The 21,571-nt window shown below is 40.9% G+C and overlaps 1 protein-coding gene across 2 annotated transcripts in view; it reads right to left on the reverse strand.

Annotated features, from left to right (window-relative positions):
- Positions 1-110: 110 nt before the first annotated feature.
- The window catches only part of fam20ca (FAM20C golgi associated secretory pathway kinase a), an 81,224-nt gene continuing 59,763 nt past the window's right edge, over positions 111-21,571 (reverse strand). Inside the window, exons 4-10 of one of the 2 annotated variants that reach the window (XM_028455609.1) lie at positions 19,686-19,778; positions 5,889-6,004; positions 5,423-5,603; positions 5,133-5,242; positions 4,551-4,632; positions 2,739-2,798; positions 111-744 (exon numbers count right to left, since the gene is read on the reverse strand). In XM_028455609.1, coding sequence (XP_028311410.1) covers positions 486-744; positions 2,739-2,798; positions 4,551-4,632; positions 5,133-5,242; positions 5,423-5,603; positions 5,889-6,004; positions 19,686-19,778 — 901 coding nt within the window. In that variant the 3' untranslated portion in view covers positions 111-485. The remainder of the gene's footprint in view (positions 745-2,738; positions 2,799-4,550; positions 4,633-5,132; positions 5,243-5,422; positions 5,604-5,888; positions 6,005-19,685; positions 19,779-21,571) is intronic. The other variant, XM_028455610.1, reaches the window with a different exon arrangement.

Consider the following 21,571-nt stretch of genomic DNA (forward strand, 5'->3'; position numbering starts at 1 on the left):
TTACCGAAGTACAAGTACGTAGCGTCTCAGGGATAGGGTTAGGATATAACCCTATATCGCAACAATTTTTGGGGTTAGGGTTAGTCTTACTCACATGACCTAAACTGTCCAATGACTGACCTATCACGTGACCTAAACTGGCCAAATAGGGGCGCTGCGTACGGATAGATTGTCGGTATATTGACACGGCAACCGTACGGATAGCTACTGCCTATAATAAAACACATAAAGCAATATTTCATATTAAGACCAACCAGGACGAATTGAGAACACAGAAGTCGTTCCTCTGATGAAAAAAGTCGTTGTGTATCCACAGCCTTGTGTTTGTACACAGTCACTTCCATATGAACACACTTAGATTGAGTTTCTGTAGAGGCAATAACGGCAAGTCTGTGAATTCACTGAATTCAGCTTGACATCAGAGCAGGACTCTTGATGTAACTCCATTGGTTCTGTGGAGTCAGTGTTTGTGGGCGTGGCCCTCACTACCTGTGTCTGGGGCCCCTGTGAGTGGCCGAGTCCCTGACTACATCCTCTTCGACCACGTTTACGTAGCCTTCTTTGTCTATGCAGCCTGACAGGACCTGCAGCACCAGCCGTAGCCTGCGGTCCATGGCCTGCAGGTGAGGCTGAATAAGGACCGGAGACAAACGGTCCCTCAGTAGAGACTCCTCCATCAGAACACTCAGCTGGTACTCCTCTTTGGCCAGCAGCTGGAGACGCAGGAAGGTCGACTTCCGTACTCTGACAAGTGAAAAAGTCAATAATACACATAATGATGTGAGCAGAGGTCAGAAAATAATTCCAGCAAGTTCATTTTGTTGTCTTTTTTGAAATAATATGTTATAGTCTGATTTATTCAGACATTTTTTTAAAGTAATTTACTTTGAAATTGACTTTGATCTAATGACATGTTTTCATTGCCAATTGGGTTAAAGGCCCACAGGCTGTCTTTTATGCATATCATATATTTACATTAGGGCCGGAATCGATAAAAAAACAATTAATTCATCGCAAATCTGAAAAAAATTAATAAAAAAATACCAGCAATTAATCACAGTTTATTGCATTGTCAGCTTCTAATAAACACGCAAAATATATGAAAAAAAGGTTTATTTTAACCAAATATTAGCATAGGAAAGTGCATAACTCTGAGGTGTAACAAAAATAACCTAATACGTCTTTAAAAGACAAATCTTATAACAAATACATTGCATGTGATTCAAAACATTGTTTGGGCAACATTGAACTATTCTATAATGTAAACGATTAACAGAATATTCGAACTTTAGCTTTTGAAAGACAAATTTCTGCTCTTTTGAGCTTTCTATTCTATTCTATTCTATTCTATTCTATTCTATTCTATTCTATTCTATTCTATTCTAAAGCTGGAACAATGAGCTTATATAAAAGTTTGTTTGAAATGCAATTATGTAATGTAAACAATGTACAGTCATTTTTCACAGCAGCTGTAGAACATCAGTAACACAAACTCATTGGTTCCTATCAGTAAATTCATGCAAAGACTGGAATTTTTTTAGCAAACAAAATAACCACCTGTCTTCTGGGGTTCTTAAAACATTCTAAAACCTGTTAGTTCTGTACTTTAGACTTATGAAAAAAATCTTCTGAGATGTATTTGATTTGTGCGTTAGTTTAGCAGTTTTCAAATGTTGCACTAAATCTGCAGTTAAATTATTTGTTGTGTCAGCTTTGCTGGTTTAATCAAACCTATTCCTCTTTCACATTGAGCCACTGCTGATTCACACCAGTTTCTCTACATTAGCAGAGGAGATAGAAGCCCTCCTTTTCTGAATCACATGTCCTGAGATGGAGAACAGTCTCTCACAGGGCACAGTGGTGGCAGGAACAACGGGTGCTAGTTTATGGTAGGAGTCCTTTCTCTTCAGCCACCACTGCAGAGGGCATTCACCCATCAATCTCAAGTTTTGATTCTGACAAATTAATTGATGTGTCAATTAATTTTATCGCATTAATATGAAAAAAATGAATGCAAATTGTTAACGCGCTAATTTTCCCGACTCTATTTTATACATATTAAACATTTCTCTGACTATTATGTTAAGGTTTCATTTATTCAGAAAACTTTACTTTGATCTCCTCACATGTTTCCACTGCCAACTGTCAGTCTTCATGAAAATGTAATGAAAAGAGTGGTCTGAATTAATGAAACCTGAACATAGAGGTCAGAGAAATGTTTAAATATATATAAATATATGATATATCAAAATGACAGCCTTTGGACCTTTAACCCAGGATGCTACACAGAAACACAGCATTTTGAAATCTCTAAAATGTAAAATGAATGCAGTTTTTAACAATTTTATCAGCTTTAATCTGTTTTCTTTAAACGACTGTCCATCAATAACATTCTGAATGAGGTTAAAGTACATTCAGAAAAACTTGTTATAGTTTATTAGCACGTTTAATGTACAATCCATCGCTTGCTCCTTATCAGGGTCATGGTCAGGGTATTGAGCTGAAATAATATATTTTCTTAATTTTGTCAAGACAAAAATCCTGTACAAAGACTTCTCTTCACAATAATTTTTAACGTTGTGTTTGTATGTAGGTATGTATGTATTTTTTTAATTTATCAATTAACCAATCATCTATCTATTTGTCTGTCTTTCTATCTGTCCATTTATTTAATTCTTTATTCAATTTTTCTATATTTTATCTGAATAATTTCCAGTGTCAGCATTGGCTAAACTCACCTGCAGCACTGGTTTAGCGGCACCAGGATAGACAACTCATCGTGGGAGTGTTTTCCAAACCTGCACAGAGACACAATCACTCAGTTTATTTTCAAACTGATCCTAAACTTCACCACTTAGATATCAATCAATGGCCTCCTGAAGTTACTGTTACCTCAATATTCCACAAGTATTCCTTTGAATATTCTACTTTAACCTTGCACACTTTAAAGCTAGGACTCGGACTCAAAAGATCATAGTTAGAGAACTCCTGTATGCAGATGATGCTGCCCTGTGTGCATCATCTCATGAACAGCTTCAAGATCTTTTGAACTGCTTTGCTGAATCCTGTGAAAAGTTTGGACTCACCATAAGTCTGAAGAAGACAGTAACTATGTTACAGCCTAATGATATTCATCATTTCACCATAAAAGACACTGAACTCGAAGATGTTGAAAAAATTACATATCTTGGTTCAATGCTTGTGAAGAACACCACCATTAATAGAGAAATATCTATGAAAAACAAAACAGACATCTCAGTATTTGTACAAACGTAAGGGTGTATGAGATGTGTGTGCTCAGCATCCTCCTGTATGGAGCTGAGAGCTGGGACACATATCAATCCCTGGTGTCCTGAGTGCTTTCCACACCACCAATCTACGATTCGATTCATACTTGGCAAAACCAGGGAGGACAACACTACCAATAAAGATGTCTTTGAAAACATCGGCTCTGGTTCGCTTTCCTCAAGATTGAAGTTTGTCCGGCTTCGCTGGGCCAGCAATGTCAATCAAAACTCTGCATCTCATGTCATTTCCTTCACTAAGTACAGTAGTCCCTCGTTTATCGCGGGGGTTACGTTCCAAAAATAAGGCTGTAAAACCCCTCCCCACACACTTTATACACTTTTCTCAGACAGGAATTAACATTTCTCTCTTGTTTAAACACTCTCAAAGTTCAAACCTTTGTAGATTTTAAAACATAAACGAGTTTTCAAACATTCTGTACTTCAGAGTCACACTACTAGCGATCAGACATTGATGCTGAATGCATTCTGAGTCTTTGTTGACAATGACGTTAGGCCGTCAACACGGACACTGGTCTGTTCATCCATTCAACCATGGAGTAGAAGCTGTGTGTGACCACCTGGAGCTGTATGACACGGCCTTTATAACCGGGGCTGGACTAGGAAGGATTTGGCGTGAAGGAGAATCAGTGAGGAGGTGGTAGTAGCAGGTAAAAGTTCTCTCTGTAGCACTGAGCTAGGATAGTATGAGCCGCTAATCACACCGGCTTTTTTCACTGGTGGTTTATGTTGATGAGAGGAGAAAAAGAAGCACAGCTCCTCGCTTCAGCAGGCAGTGAAACTCACCATGTCACTGGTGGGTGAATGCAGCATTAGCCAATCAGGACGCAGAACACAATGCACTTTCATACGCTGTAAAAAAAATGCATCCAACATTGCACTGGGAAAAAAATCAGTGAAACACGAGAAAAGTAAAGCGCGATATAGTGAGGGATAACTGTACTACAAGAAGGAACCCGTCAAACTGATAGACCAAGGCTAAGGTTTAAAGATGTTCTCAAGCGAGATCTGAAAGACTATGGCATTGAACTAGAACCCTGTACTATCCTATCCAAAGATGGCGATAACTGGAAAGCAAAACTCCATGCTGGTCGACTCAACAGAAACCTCATTAAAATCAGAGAAAGACACCTTAAACGTCACATATAAAAGTGAAGAAACAAGATTCCTTTGTGATCAGAACTTTAGTGTTAAATGCCATGTGGTTACAAAGGCAGACATGCAATAATAGTTCAGTGTCTTTACCCTCGTCCGTTATCCAGGTGTATTATAAAAGTGTTGTTTCCAAACTTCTCAAATGTCTCATAGTGATGGCGATCCATGTTACCTGCACCAGGTGATAAGAAAAAGATTCAATCAATTCTGCCATATCAATAGTAGGGGTGTCCAGATCAAATATTGATATTGAATATGAGTCAATTATCAGCCAGAAAACAAATATCGGATTTTATCAGACTGCATCTAAAACCTCTGATATATGTTATATTATATTTATTCAATTGTAAAATACTGTAAATATTATGTTGAAGGTTAAAATGTATGTAACCAATTGGTTAATAATAAATAGGTCGGTTTTTCTCATACCTACTGTTGTTGACTATTGTTCTATGTTTGAATAAGAACATTTGATCAAGCCTTTTCTAAAATTCCACACTACAAAGTAAGTCATAAAAAAGTATGTATGATTTGTGCTAATATTGTACCGGATTATATCAGCATCAACCAATACTCAAGGCTGCAATATCGGTATTGTATCGGAAGTGAAAAAGTTGTATCGAGACATCGCTAATCAATAGATTACTGTAGAAGACTTTGTTTTCTTCTTACCCATCAAGAAGTCAAAGATGGTCATGTCCATGATGTCCAGTAATCGAGAACCACGATCGTACGGAGGCGTCTGCTTCACCTCATCGCAGTAATCTGGATCCACTTCCCATCTGAAATCATTCAGAATTTATATTTATATTAAAAAACAAGTAGGAGTAACTTGACTTCTTCTTTACTAAAGAAACCTTTTGAATGAGATGAGAAAAAACAGTCCCTTTATCCACTTTAACACCAATTCCTGATCGAGAACCTAGAGTGCTATGCCAACAGTGACGCTGTGCTTCACTTACTCTGCTTTCTTGCGTTTGTGGTAGGAACGTCTCCAGGGGTTTCTCCAGGTTTTACGCTTGGCCAGGGTTAAGTCTGGCAGAAAGGCTGCGAGAGAGCCCTCAATCTGGTCTGGTTTACCACAGAGAGCGTGTTCAGTGGAGCAGTAGTAGGAGCATTCGCCATAGAAGCAGACGTTATTGGCTGAAAAGGAAGATGCAATCAATGAAAAGTGGAAAAAAATAATATGCAACATGTATAAACAGGAAAAAACAAGAAAACCATCACATGTAAAACACACACCAGACTCCGGCCAGTTCTTTTGTTGCATTTTATTTGTATGAAGATCGAAATCAGAACTATTTACAGCTTGTCTGTTTAATTCATCTGATAACCTACAGTGCCACCATGTGGTCATAAAAGGCAATAACTACTTAATAATATCCAACATGCAGATACAGTTCTGTGTCAGAATTTGTCTCTCTCTACCTGGCGAGATGAAGAAAGTCCTCCAGAGCTTCTTGTCTCGTGTCACGTCTCGGATCTCTTTGGTCATGTTAACAAGTCGCCCAGCCACAGGGGGCACTCTACGGAAATCAAGGATCCTGAAATCACACAAAGAAGAGCCGATCAATACATAATTCAGACATAATTCAGTCCAAACATAGGCTAGAATTATTCACCACCTTTTTCTTATATTGACTCATTCATAGAAACTACAAACCCTTTAAACTTAACATTGTAAATATTAAAGCAGCTCAATAAATAGATAAACAATTATTATTCATTGTCTACCTCCTACAGTATGAGAAATAGAAAATGTAAATGAGAGCAAACAGACACATTTTTAACTACTGTACACTACTTTAAAGCTTCAGCTTCGTGAGTTTTTGTGATTAGTGCAAAATTTTGCAGTTTACTTAAAAAAAAATAAAATTAATCTTAGTTCCCACCAAATATAAAGCTTGTAAAGGGATCAAACATAATAAACCCCATACAGGTGATTGTTTGCCAGCTGGTGGCAGTAATGCACCAAACCTTGAACAGAACTTGAAGAAATAGAAGAGGAGGGTAATTATTGTGAAGTATCCCATGAATAGAGGATGTGGAACATGTGGAAGGTGTATTTTTTATTTATTTATTTATTGCCAACCAAAGCTGGGTGCACTCAGGAAATGGACCTCAATTCATTCTTTGTTAATGGAAAGATGATCATAAATGTTATCCTTAGTGTCAGTACATCCTAAAACTGCTGAATACATATATGATTAGGTATGAAGTACTGTATTTTATTGATCCTAGTCCAACTCTTCACATATTTAAATTGAGTGTTTTTAGTTGAGAAATGTCAGTGACTGCCCTCTATGGGTTGAACGCTGCTATTACAAATAAACTTTGCTATTGGTTGAGATTAGATCAGTGATGTCACTAACAGTCACTGTTGGCCCCGCCCCTCCCATAAGAGATGAGAGGAGGGACTAGGTTTCCTCCTCTCACAGCACTCAGTGAGCATTGATTGACAACTCCATGTGGAACTGTGTAGCGCTGTGGGGGCGGGGCTACTGTGACAAGGCATGTCTTAACTACTCTAGAAGCCACGCCCATAATCATGGCATTTTTATAATTTCTCCCTAGTGGCAGGTCAGCAAAAAACCTGGGGGTGTACTTACACTTTATTGAAGGGGTTTGCATATGAAATCATGCAGTAAGTGGCGACAATGATCTAGTTGGTTGCAGAGGGGCCAAAAAAGCGAAACGAGAAGAAGAAAAGGAGGGTTAAAAAAAAGAGAGCCCAGATAAAGTAGTTTCATTTAGTTATTTAAAACACTAAACATGCAGGTCAGACTTTTATGTGAGGGGATTTGTAGTTTTTATTTCACTGTTATGGACATGTCACAAACAATACATAGAAAGTCATTTGGCCCAGCCGTAATGTGCTGAAGATAAAACATACATTTAAGCGTCTCACCTCTGTACATCATTGACTGTTTGTAACAACAGGCTGAATCAAAATGTATTTAAACAAGTTCATAATTGACTGTCTGTGACTAGGGTCAGGTGAGGAGTTTCCCTCACTTGTTTTCAGACTCCAGTATCAACTGGCTGTGTTAATTTATTCAACTGGAGCAGAATTTAGGGGAAAAATAGATCATTTAGAAAATAGAAAAAAAATGAAAGCTGTGTTCGAATTGCCATACTAACATACTACGTCAAAATTAATATGTAGTGCGTTCACATTAGATAGTATAGAAAGATTGAGATACGAGAAATACCCGGATGTATACTATATGGGGACATTTTTTAAGTATGCACACTAGTCATATTTAATCACCCCATGATGCATTGCAAGCAGAATGTAAAATCCTCCTGGTTTACCTCCGTACTGAGATTCTCTTGCAATCTCAGTATGTCACTGCTACGTACTGGAGATGTACCCATGCTGGATTAGCCACGCACAGAGATTGCTGTACTGATTTTAAAAAATGCATAAAACATCACATCAGTACACCATTGATAAAAAAATCGACCAATGCTAAAAAAAAATATGATTGTCATGATTAGATTTATATTAATACAACAGCTTATCGTTGTAAATACTGCATAGAATAAATTATAAAACACATTTTTTTTGGACAAACACATTGCTTTGAAATTGAATTGTCAATCTCAGCATGGCGGAAGTAACAAAACTCAGAACGAGCAAAAATTCATTTTCCGGTAGTGGGCATGGTCATAATCACCGGCTCCAAGCTTAAAATCAAACATCCCCTTTTCAAAATAAAAGCATTTCTTCTTGTCTTCCGTTATTTCTTTCAACACTTGTAGATAGGGCTCTTGTTTTGAAGTTAACCAAAAGTTTTGTCAGTAGCACAATGGAGGGTCTCCAAAAATCTCTGAAATGTCGGTATGAAATGTGTTTCCGTGAGTTTCATGGATCAAATGAGCATATGTTGATATTTTACTTGGTCACTTTCACACTTACAGTGCTTGCAGAGCTTTCAAAGGTGCAGATATTTAGCCTCAATGTGCTTCAGGTTTTTGTCCTTGTTGGTTCAAAATGCATCTGTGGAAACTTGGAAGTATACTTCAGTGGGAACGCTCACCATCCTAATCATACTAATAGTATATAGTAGACAGTATATACTTATTTAGTGTGTAATAAGTAGTATGTTGTGATTTCCAACACAACCTAAGTCAAAGGTCACCAACCTTTCTGAAACTGTGAGCTACTTCATAGGTACTGTATAATATGAAGGGCTACCAGTTAGATAAACACTTCTTAAATACTAAATGTTCACAATCTAGAGGTTTAGAGGGTAAGATAATGAATTAGGCTGGCAGTATCTTAAAAAGGCAGGACATGTTTAAGTTTCAACATGCAACACTTTATTTCTTTATTTATGCATTTGGTTAATTTAATTACATTTCATAGAAAATTATCTTCCTATTTTACTAGCTTGCTTCTATATATATATATAGAAAGAGAGAGAGAAGTGTGGTCGGATGGTGACTAAGAGAGGGAAGGTAGTCCACACAGAAGGGGTCTCACTCCCAGAAGGAACAATAGCAGACATAGAGGACAGTTACAAGTACCTCAAAATCCCACAAGCAAATGGCAACCTAGAGGAGGTGACAAGGAAAGTGGCTATGGCCAAATACCTCCAACGAATAAGGCATGTCCTAAGAAGCCAGCTCAATGGCAAGAACAAGTCCCGGGCAATAAACTGCTATGCAGTGCCAGTAATCAGATACCCTGCAGGAATAATAAGCTGGCCAAAGGATGAGATAAAAACCACAGATGTTAAGACATGGAAGCTACTAATCATGAATGGAGGGCTCCACCCCAAATCCAGCACCCTGAGACTGTACGCTAGCCGTAAGGAAGGAGGCCTAGTGAGCGTGAGAGCCACTATCCAGGATGAATCATCCAAGATCCCTAAGTACATCAAGGACAAGGCTCCAACAGATGACGTGCTCAGTGAATGTCTCAGACAATGGGGAACAGAAGATGAGGTGTCGGAGGTTCCGTCATGGGAGGACAAGCTTTGAACAAGTTTTGGTGGTACAAGGATGTACCACCAAAACATAACTGAAGTGGCGGATATCAGGAAATTGTACCAATGGCTAGACAGAGCCGGACTAAAGGACAGCACAGAGGCACTCATCATGGCTGCACAGGAGCAGGCCTTGAGCACCAGAGCAATAGAGGCCCAGATCTACCACACCAGACAAGACCCCAGGTGTAGACTGTGCAAAGAGGCCCCTGAGACAATCCAGCACATAACGGCAGGTTGTAATGATGCTGGCAGGGAAAGCTTACATGGAGCACCATAACCAAGTGGCTGGCATAGTGTACAGGAACATCTGTGCAGAGTATGGGCTGGAAACCCCAAGGTCAAAGTGGGAAACACCTCCAAAGGTGGTAGAAAATGACCGAGCTAAGATCCTGTGGGACTTCCAGAAACAGACGGACAGAATGGTAATGGCAAACCAAACAAACATTGTGGTGGTGGACAAAGAACAGAGGAAAGCTGTTGTGGTTGACATAGCAATACAGAGTGACGGCAACATCAGGACAAAGGAACATGAGTATCTAGAAAAATACCAGGGGCTCAGAGAAGAGCTGGAGAAGGCCTGGAGGGTGAAGGCATCAGTGGTGCATGTGGACGTCGGGGCACTCGGGGCAGTGACCCCCAAACTGGAAGAGAGGCTACAGCAGATCCCAGGAAATACATCAGACATCTCGGTCCAGAAAAGTGCAGTGCTTGGAACAGCAAAGATACTGCGCAGAACCCTCAAGCTCCCAGGCCTCTGGTAGAGTACCCGAGCTTGAAAGAAAAAGAGACCGCCCGCGGTGGGTGAGGAAGAGTTTTTTTTAAAATATACAGTATACATACAGTATATCAATATTAGCGATATAATAACTTGATATATCTTGAATCTCGATATATTACCCAGATCTACCTGATATACTGTACATATCCAGCTTCGTAGTACAGGCCTTAAAGTTCTTGTTTTTTAAGTATTACTTTGCTAAACTTAGAGCTAGTAATGTTTTACCTAAGTCCCACATTTGCACATTATTTTTGAAATGACAGATCAAGAATTTATGACCAGTGCCAAGTCAAGCTGGTACATGCATTCTCTATCACAGGCCACGGATCTTTAAACGCTGTAAATCCTAGAGCAGGTCAAACAACAAAGTCAAGACAAGAAATAAGTAGGAAAGAAAAAAAGGCTCATCAGGTTGTTGTGAACCAATGTAAAGAAAAGAGATAAAGTGTGAAGTTCAAAGCTGTGACTGTTTCTCCTCTTCCCCAGGATGTACAAACCAGAAAAGCTGCTGAAATGAGTGTTTGTGGTAAATGTCAAGAAGGCACAGCTTTGTGGGTTGTTGTTTGTCTGTCTATGACACTAAACCTCCCCTTCCTCTGTGTTAACATTACAGCAAAGAATGGAAAGAGTGTTTGGTGTGAAGTAAAGCTGAAACCAAGGCCTGTTTTACAAGAAAAGCCTAGGTCAGGGGTGGACTGGGACAGAAATGTAGTTCTGGCATTTTGTGTCCAGACTAGCTCACTACATTATCAGAGACACCATGTAGAAGCTGTTATTAAGTCAGTGATGCTCAACATGTGGCTTTTTTTGTCTTCATTTTAATTATTATTCCCCCAGAAAACTTTAAAAAAGGGGAAACTTTTTAACCCCTTTTTATTTATTTCCTTTGTCCCAATTTTGAGACTTCTTTCAGATTTTATTTTCCTTTTGCCAATAAATATCCCCTTTTTCCTAATGTTTGTCCATCTTTGCCAGTTTATTTTGAAACTTATATCCCATTTTTGTCCTGTCTTGAATTTTTGGGGCCACTTTTCACTTGCTCATTAAAGCTACCCTTTGCCATTACATACCACCTGGTTCCTCTTTATTTGCCCATTTTCTGGCCATTCTTGACTGCTTTTGGCAGATTTCAATCACTTTACACTCTTTTCTTGCCACATTATTGCTACTTTTGGACCTTTTCTGGCCACCTGTTACCATGTCTGCTTCCACTTGCACTTGCACTTCAAGAAAAACCCAAAAAACATAGCGGACCGATACAGGCCACTTTGGGTCGATGGCCTGTATGCCAGATGGCCAGTCCACCCCTGGCCTCAGCACATCCACAACATTTAAACCAGAGAAGACAGATTTTCATAGCATTACATTAACACACGTGGGGCGGATGGCCTCAGGGTTGGGGGTTGGGGTTGGTGGCGGGATGCGCTGGGTGCTCGGCTGCTTGGGGCTTCCTCGGATGTGTGCGGGGGGGGGGGCGGTGGCTGCTTCTCGGCCTGGGATCTCGGGGGCGTCTGGGGGGCTACTCGGCCATGGGGGGTGGCCTGGGCTTCTTGGCCCCCACTCTTTCTGCTGGCCTGGCTGCATCTGCGGGCCCGGGGAAGTTCCTGGGTTTGCGGTAGCGGTTTTTGCACATATACTGATCTACGATGCACTGGCACGCCTTGGGATGTGGGATAAAACTCATACTGGGCTTAACTTTAGACACGTTAATCCCAAATACCTGCTTTAGGTATTACCACTCACTCATTCCGCTTTTCCACAGCCACCAACTTTATAGCTAAGCTTCACACTTGTCACCATACTGGGTTGATTACACAACATAATAAGCGCAATATGTTCTATAGCTTCACATCTCACTCTCACTGTAAAATAATCTATTCTTCCCCACCCTTTCTATTTCCTACCTTGAGTTTCTCCTCCCTGCTCCCTTTCCCCTCCGCTTCCCCCTCCCCCTTCACCTAGGTGTAACACTGCTCTCCCTTTTTATATCCGCCCTATAATAAAAGGTTTCTTACCCTTTCTTAGGGAGGGCTGGTGATGGTCACAATAAAGCAATAAAATAAATCAATTTATTTTATAAAATAAATCAATTTATTTTATTGCAATAACAAAACATGCATTGCTGTCTCATAATGATTGCACTTCTTGTAGTGTTGAAAAAAAAGTGGGAAAAAAACAAAACAAAACATTAACACACATGTTCTCAGCAGTGCAGAAACACTCCTCCTGATTCTGCTTCAACCAAACGTGTCATAACTTGTAACAGGAAACAATAAGTCATGAATGTGTCAGCACATGAGGGGGAAACATGGCCTCTGACAGTCAGAGGTAATGATCTGCTCCTCTTTACCACAGGGTGACTCTGTACTAGTGTTGTGTTCAAGACCACACTATCCGAGACCAAGACTTGCCAGAGACCAGAATGCACCGAGACCAAGACAAGACCAAGACTTTCGGGAGCCGAGACCGAGTCAAGACCAAGACCAAGACCATAAACTTTTTTTTTTTCGATTTAAAAAAATATATAAATAAATAAAATTATGACAAGGTTCGACAGTTAAATAACATTCTCTCTTTAATTTTAGTTTATTTTAAATACATTTGATGGACAAAAAAGGTGCCTGCAAAAAATTCACTAAAATATTAAAACTACTACTGCTACTGATAAATTCACAATTATTCTAAATATTTGAAAACAAGATTTTTATGTCAGCTGAATGTACAGCAAGTGTTTAAAAGCATTTCTGCCAAGAAATAATGATTCTCGATTCTGATTCTTTGAGTTGTGCAGGTCAACAGGTCACAGATTTCACAAGATAATTTTTTAGTTTGAAAAAGCCTTTACACAGGTTATTTTTATTAATTCACTTAGTTGATATAGTTTAATTTGGTTGCTGTAATATAACTAGGATATTCAATTAACAAAGGTTTCCAGCTGTAACTGTAAAAGTGAAACTTTCTGAAATAAAACTACAAACAAGTTGTCATCAGTGTAAAAAACATAAAGCTACAGGTAGATGTGAAACTAAATAAAACAAACTCAAACCCTGGAACAGTCATGTAACAAATTAATCAATAGTTCTTGTTGAGAATTATTATCATTATTCTGAATACAGTGGAAACAGAAACTATAAAAAATAGTTATATTGTGAACCTGTTTATATTGTGGGGAACATATTATATACATAAATGTAATTGGAGTCTAAAGCCACAAAAAACACCACTTTAAAAAGATAATAGACTAATATAAGACCTCTTTACAGTTATTTGAGTCATTCTGCGCTTGTGCAACTCTGTGGTGATGACGCACTGGTGACGACATAATCCAAAAGGGAGCTACAGCTGACACTATGTAATAAAAGCCTTAAAAGACATGGATATAATGAAAAGAGTGGATGGACAGATGCATAAACATGCAGACTTTCACACGGACACACTCGGACTTATTAAACACACACAAACTTATTAAACACACACAGACCTCGGTAAACGGAACAGGCGCAACCGGCCGGTTAGCACTAGGACCCAGAGGCGGAGTAAGTGCGTCCCCTGTCCTACATGTACAGGCTGTAATATCATCAGTTTATCATGTTATCAGTTGTTAGAGCTACTGTCTTTACCAGGGAGATAATATTTATTCATGGTGATTTTTACCGGTGATTAGTTCATATCTCCCTCGCGTTCCGCCGTCCAAACTGACACCGTAGCCACACACACGAGTGTGTCACACACGTCACTCAGTCACATTAAGGAAGGTTGCGGTCATTATACAGGGTGGATAAAAGAATGAATAAAAGATAGTTTTATCCCGTTCTTCTCCGTGTTATTATCACATTATAAAAAAGTTTAAAAATAGCAGGAATTAGTGCTGGTCTCGAACGGTCTTGAGAGAAAATCCCGAGTCCGAGACAAGACAGAGTCAAAATGCTTCAGAGTCTGAGACAAGACCGAGACCTTTGAAACTTGGTCTCGAGACCAAGACCGGTCTCGACTGCCACAACACTACTCTGTACTATGTGAACAATTACTCACACCACAGGGTCAGCTTTGATTTGATTTCATTCACTGTATTTAGGTTATCGTGACCTACCTGTGCTTTTAACTTTTAATAATAAAAGTGTAGATGGAACATGCTAAGACAAACTTTTTTTTAGATTTTATTTAATTTTGCAACATACAAGACAAAGATGGAGACAATAAGACTGTACGATACATCGACAGGTTACTCAAAATGATTTATTTTTTTGAAAACTGCCAAAGGTGCCAAAAGGTTCAATAACCATGGTGTTACTGTACTTGTTGGCCAGCAAACTGGCCTGACCTGAACCAGCTATTAAAGCAACCTATGGCTTCCATTACACCTGAGCAGTGCCACATGTTGAACACCTTCATGCAAAAGGAGGTCCAACCAAGTATTGAGTGCATAGAAATGAACATACTTTTCAGAAGCTCTACATTTTTGTTTAAAATATCCTTTTTTATTGATCTTATGTAATGTTCTAATTTTCTGAGACACTGAATTTTAGGTTTTCATTATCTGTCAGTCATAATCATCAAAATGTCAAGAAATAAAGGCTTGAAATATTTCACTCTGTTTAGCGCCGCCCCCAGAGGGGGCGGCGCTAAACAGAGTTGCTGTTTAGCTGTTTACTGGGGGGCGGCGCTAGCTGTTCCGGTGGTGGAGGTTGCTGTCGGCCGCCTGGTGGGTCTGTCCTGCCATCTGCGGACTGGTGGGTGGGTCCGGGGCATCTTTGGCTCGGGGCTGCGGTTCCGCACTTGATGTGTGCCTTTGGGGTGCCTCCGTCCCCGCGGTGGGGATCGCCGGTTGCTCGCGGGCCGGTGGGTGGCGCTGCTCCGTGGCTGGCGCTGCCCGGGGGGCGGCGGGCCCTGGGCTGCTGGCCTTGGGCTGTCCGGGGCTGTGCGGTCCTGCTGGGCTGTGGCCGGGTCCTGGGCGGGGGTGGGGGGTGCGTCCCGGGGGGCTTGGCCCGGGGACTTGCCTTTGGGGGGTCCTGGTCCCGGGGGGTGCTCCTGGGGCCCGGGGTGATTGGCTGGCTGGCCGGGCCGGTCCTGGCGGGGGTCTTTCGGGGCGGGTGCCGCGTGCCGCGCCCTTGCATACCTAGTGGTACGGCCCCTGCTTGGGCAGTGCCCCGTGAGGCAGGGTGCTGGGGATGCACAAGGCGGTCTGGCTTGGCCCTTGGAGGGGGCCCTGGCTTTTAAAAAAAAAATAAAAAATAAAAAAACTAAAGCCCGTTGCGCGGGCGACATCAACAATAGGTGATTTGGGGCGCCATGGGGGGCTAGGTTGGGGTGCCTGGGGGCCGGCGGGGAGACTCCCGGCGGCCCCCTGGTGCCTTATGCGGCTTGGGGTGTGGTCGTCCTCCCTGGGCGGGCTGCTCCTGGTGCTGCGTTCATTCCGGGTCCCTCTGGCCTGGGGTCGGGTCCCTGCTGGCTCTGGGCCCGGCGGCGGGTGCCCGCCGGCTGCCCGTTCGGCGTGGCTCTGGTCGTCTGCTGGGCGTGGGCTTCGGCTCCTCCGCTGGGGTCTCGGGCGGGGAGCTCTCTGGGCCCTCCCCTCGGGGGGTTGGGCGCGGGGGTGTGGGGGGGGTGGGGGGGGGTGGGGTGGGGGGTCTGGGGGTTGGGGGTTGGATTGGTGGCGTGGTGCGCTGGGTCCTTGGCTCCTTGGGGCTTTCTCGGGTGTGTATGGGGGGGGCGATGGTTGCCTCTCGGTTTGGGATCTTGGGGGCGTTCGGGGGGCTGCCTGGCCGTGTGGTGGTCGCCGGGGGCCCCCGGGTTGCCCGCTCTTGCTGCTGGCCTGGCTGCTTCCGGGGCCCGGGGGCGGCTCGTGGGTTTTGCAGTGGCGGTTCTTGGAAATACATTTGTCATGGATGCACTGGCCTTGGGCTGTGGGATAACACTCATACTGGGCTCAACCACAGACACGTTGTTCCCAAATACCTGTTTTATGGAACTTACACTCACCTCTTCCTCTGCTCACAGCCACCACCATTATTCCTAAGCCGCACACTGGTCACCAAACTGGCTTGATAACACAACAATAAGCACAATATACACAACCACAATTTCACATCGCATCACTTGAAATCTATCGACTACTCCCCACCCATTCCATTTCCTATCTTGTATTCCTCTTCCCTGTTAACTTCCCCACCCCTCTCCAACCCCTCACCTTGGTGTAACACTGCCCTCTCTTTTTTTACATCCTCCCTTTAATAAAGTATTTCTTACCCTTCCCTAGGGAGGGCTGGTGATGGTCACAATTATGCAATGAAATAAATAAATTTATTTAATTGCAATAACAAAATATGCATTGCTGTTAAAAGATTGCGCTTCTTGTAGTGTTAACCTTCGACAGAATGTGCAGACAAGAGAAAAAAAAAAAAAAAAAAAAAAAAAAAAAAAAAAAGAAATATTTCACTCTATTTGTCATGAGCCTATATCATATATATGGTTTGACACTTAACTTTTTCATGATATTCAATTTATATATATATAAACATATATAAACATAAACATATAAAATGTGTATATATCATACTATGTATATGTATATATATATATATAAATATATATACACATTTTATATGTTATGTGGTATGTTATATACATCATATTATATATAACATACCACAGTCCCTACACCAAATCTGCAACACTTAAAAACATTGATCACAATGTTTCTTTTAAAATAAACATTCAAATATGGTTAATTGAATACTAAAACTATTATCAGGTGCAGTGGTATTTAACTTTACTAAGTAGGCTACTATCTACATCAGTCATATGTATTTATCTTTGTGAGTTTGAATCCTGGAAAGTAAATCAGATTTTAGATGGAGCTCCTGAGGGCCCCTCACATGCTACCTGGGGCCAGCGGGCACCGTGTTGGTGACCCCTGGCCTAAGTCTTGAGCTCAAACACAAACACAAAAACTGGTACCAATGAATGATTATTTTGTTAAACTGTATGAGGTTAGTCCTCCACCTATGCAGATCATAGCTATAAAGTAGTTTTCTTCAGGCTCTTTGTAGTGGGTCTCAGTGTTTTCTTGGTGTGTGAGTGTCCCTAGACCATGGGACAGTAGAGCTGAGCTACACACACTGACTGCATGAAACAGACTGGGAGAAACATTAGCCAACAGAGGAAAGCATTCAAGGGGAAAAGTGCACCGTCATGTGAGGGCCTGATGACAAAGGAGCACCTGTGTGTATATGTATGTGTGTACTTTGAGACCACACTCGAGCTTTTATGTGTGCACACTGCCAATTACGCTGCCCGCAGTCACAAAGAGTTCACAACAGATGGCAGGAAAGTACACACAGCGAGGAACTGAGGGTAAAGTAATCCCCCAAAATTAGGTGGTAATTTACTGGAGCGCGACAGTAATGTTATCCCTGCTTTAAAATCTTTAAGATATTCTGGTTCATTTGATCACAACTGCCTGGAAGCTGATCTCAGATTAAAGAACATTTAGCGAGGGAAAGCAGCCTTTTCCACATCCCTGATTTAAGATGAAGTAATGTGTGAGTAATACCCCAGACTGGTGTCCACAGGCTGCTGTCTGTTGGAAAGATGGATTGTTTTTCATAGGCAGCCCACGCTGGGAACGCAACCTGAAACCACAGCTCCCTTTAAGTGTGACACAGTCACATCAGTCCTAGCTCTAAAACCTTGCTTTGACTTTCATTTGGTAGGCAACATTATTCTGTTTTTACTCCCAATCATGACTCTCAGCCACATGGACATTTTGGGAACACCTTGCTTGAAGTTTTATACATAAAGGCTGACGGTACACTGTCATTATAATGACATTAGCATGAACAATGTCATGAAGGAGGCATTAAGCGTCAATCCCTCCACCTAACCCAAAAAAGGCTAACATAGCTCCAAAGGTGTCATAATTTAGCGAAAGGTGTCATAATTTAACAAACAACACTTACAGGGCCCATGTTTAGCTAAATAGACTTTTCTGTGCTTTAAACGTCATAAAGTGCTATTTGTGCTTCATATACATGCACATTCATTGATTCCCTCAATCGTTAGTTAGAGGGTGATTTGCTCCTTTCTTACTGCAGGGTGAGTCCAAACACCTCGCATTAATTTGATGACGCATTCCCACTTTGATGACGAATTTGACGCAGCACTGAGCTGGAGATGCCGCGCCTACAGGAAGCTCTCTGCTGTGACTGACATGTAAACAGACACGCCCACGAAGTTGAGCATTTCATCGTCCTTCATGCAGTACTATGCATGTATTTTCTACAGTCTATGTATGTACCGGTGAATGCCCCGCCCCCACGCTCCGTCTCGAGTTTATAAAGCAGCATGAGCTTGGCTACATCACCGTGTGGGGAGGAGGAAGTCAGTGTTCAGTCAATAGACACGCCCACTGATGAATATGCATCAGTAGGCCCCAAAACAGCCTGTTTTTAGAACTGCTCAAAAAGTGACTTTTCAGAGGCTAAAACTCGAGAAAACAGGCGAGTTTGGGAAAATAAACCTGAAATACTATGTTTTTGGAGTTATTAGAACAAATGGAGATGGGTGAAAAATAACATGATGTGCGACCTTTAAATGACAGTTTAAAGAGTAACTAAACCCCTGCTTTCTCCTGACCTGCTACTAGGAGGAAAATTCAAAAGATACCTTGATTATGGGCGGGGCTCCTGGAGCAGTTCAGACACGCCCAATCTATACTATAAAATCTCCAAAGAGCAATCTATGCTATGCTAACTAACTACTCATTACTCAGTATAGCTCTCTATTCACTTTTCTCTCAATCCAACCTTCTCACCATAGATTGTAGAGCCCACTAGTTTTATAAAAGGGGCGGGGCTACCAGGGCTTGTTTGTGACACAAGATGGTCCCAAAACGTGACATGATCTCTTTCTCAGCCAATGGCAAAAATCAATTGTAATAGCTGGGTTTCAACCCGTAGAGGCAGTCACTCTGACATTTTACAACTAAATATGACAAATTAAAATACTTTGACTACTGCGTATCATGACTGAGAGGGAGATTTTTTTTTATCATGATATTGTTGATTTAATGTTTTTACTGCATATTTTAAATGTTCTTACTGCTTTCAGTTGCACCTTTTAATCATGTAAAGCGCATTGAAATGCCTTTTGTATGAAATGTGCTATAAAAATAAATATTCACAGGATTTATCATTTTTGCAATCCTTTCCTGAGATTCGTTTTGTATCTTACCAGATAAAACCAACAGATCAGAATAAAACTACTACATTCAACATTGAGGGAATGGGATAATCCTATAGCATCTTGCTTAAATGATCTAATTCTTCATATTAGGAATCCCACTGACAACTAGTGATGTTAATACACATAGTGTGTGATTGTGAAACCCCTGAAATGAAAAAAAATGGCATAGTATTGTTTTATTTTGTAAGGAAGGTTTCTGGGAAATCTCACCTGTCCAGGTGGAAAGCAGCGATCTCAGCATTGTGTCTCTCAAAGTCTGAGAAGTAAAAAAAGTCTGGAGGTGTTTCCTGCTCTCGGGTCTGCCTAAAATAGAGAGGCAACATAAAACATCAAATCAGTGGGAAATGTATTCCTCATTCCTTATTTATGATACAACAACAAGAGCAAATGTACAGAAATGCTGTGGACTCTTCATATATATCTATATATATATACATATATACAGTACATTTTAAACCTGACCTCAATTCTTACGAAACACACTCCCACACACACATAATGAACACCTGAACTTACTGAACCTAATTCTTTATCTTGGCACTCACTGCTTCCATTTGTGTGGACTGGACAGGAAGATGTCATTATGCATCGTTTCCCTTCCTCTTCTCTTTTAGATATTTCTTTGAAAACCCAATAAACAGAAAATAACCTGTCCTCCAGTTGCTTTCTTCATGTCAAGGCAGCAGCCATTTACCCATTTATCAACTGCTGCCACTGTGATCCCTCCTTTCCGAGCCCGAGCGGGGAGGCAACTAGTGCCACTTTTATTTCACGGGGTACAGACGGGAGAATAATAGATGGACTAGAATAAACATTAGCATTGATCCTGAGTTTAAAAGCTAACCTGGCATCCTATTATCATTCATATACTTTCAGAGCAAAGCATCTTATCACAAATGGTCAAAAGATTTACAAGCACACAACGAAACAAGAGGAAAAATGGTTCCTATTAAAACACCAAATAACTTGTCAAAATGTGACTTTTCACAGGCAGTGTGGTGACCTTCTTTTGATAAAAACATCCACAACTTGTGCTCATTAATCAACTACAGTTGTGTATTTTAGGTCGACTTCATACACCACACATCATTCTTGGTCCAGGCTTACTCTACATCACTCATGCACATCTGAATGAGAGACAGCGCAGACCTGGTTACCATGGTTACTTTACAATTTCCGAAGAGATGAAGCTATTTTGAATCGAGTCAATGACAGCCATGCACACACACACACACACACACACACACATCCAGTTTTTTCTAACACAGTCATATATTATATATACTCTGGTCAAAGGAGCAAGAAAAGAAACAGTATGCTAAAAGCACACACATAAATCACCCACACACTAGTGAACACACCCACTCCATCACTGATTAGAGTTGATACAAAAACGTCTGAATGTCTCGTGTAGCGTCTGATTAAAATCAGGTAAATTGTAAGTATTTCAGCTGTCTATCCGTGGATTAGTGCACATGTGCATTAGTGTTGGTGTGCGTGATAACTCTGGACTCCTTGCATGTGTCGACTCAATTTATGCTGACTTGGCATTTGAATTTAATACTCTTTCATGAGCTTAGAGCCTGACCTTATAGGGTTATATTATAATGAGACACTAAAGGGGGAGGGGACAGTACAACAGCTGGGGACGTGGCTCTGCTTCTCCGTCTTACACACACGCACACGCAGACAGAAAAGCTTTCGTAGTATGTGTACATACATTTTTCCGTTTGTAGCCTACATGGCTAACATACATATGTATTTACATAAATACTGTATACAAATACAAATACACGGTGAAAGGGAGTGGGATTAATTAGAACTTTTTATCTACCACCCCCATTTTTCATTCAGTTTTCAAAACTTATACTCCTGATATTTTCATCATTACATAAATCATTTAATATTATATACATACACATGGCTGATATACATGCATACTTACACATGACAATAAACCATGTTGGATCTTATCGCTCTTGGCTGCTCAGCTCTATACTTTGAGAAAATAGGTTGGTTGAACATTGATTGAAATATATCAAAACTTTTGAGTGAGTGAGTGGTTATACTTAAAACTAATATTTGGGATCAATGTA

Source organism: Gouania willdenowi, chromosome 8, assembly GCF_900634775.1.
Source record: "Gouania willdenowi chromosome 8, fGouWil2.1, whole genome shotgun sequence".
Lineage (NCBI taxonomy): Eukaryota > Metazoa > Chordata > Actinopteri > Blenniiformes > Gobiesocidae > Gouania > Gouania willdenowi.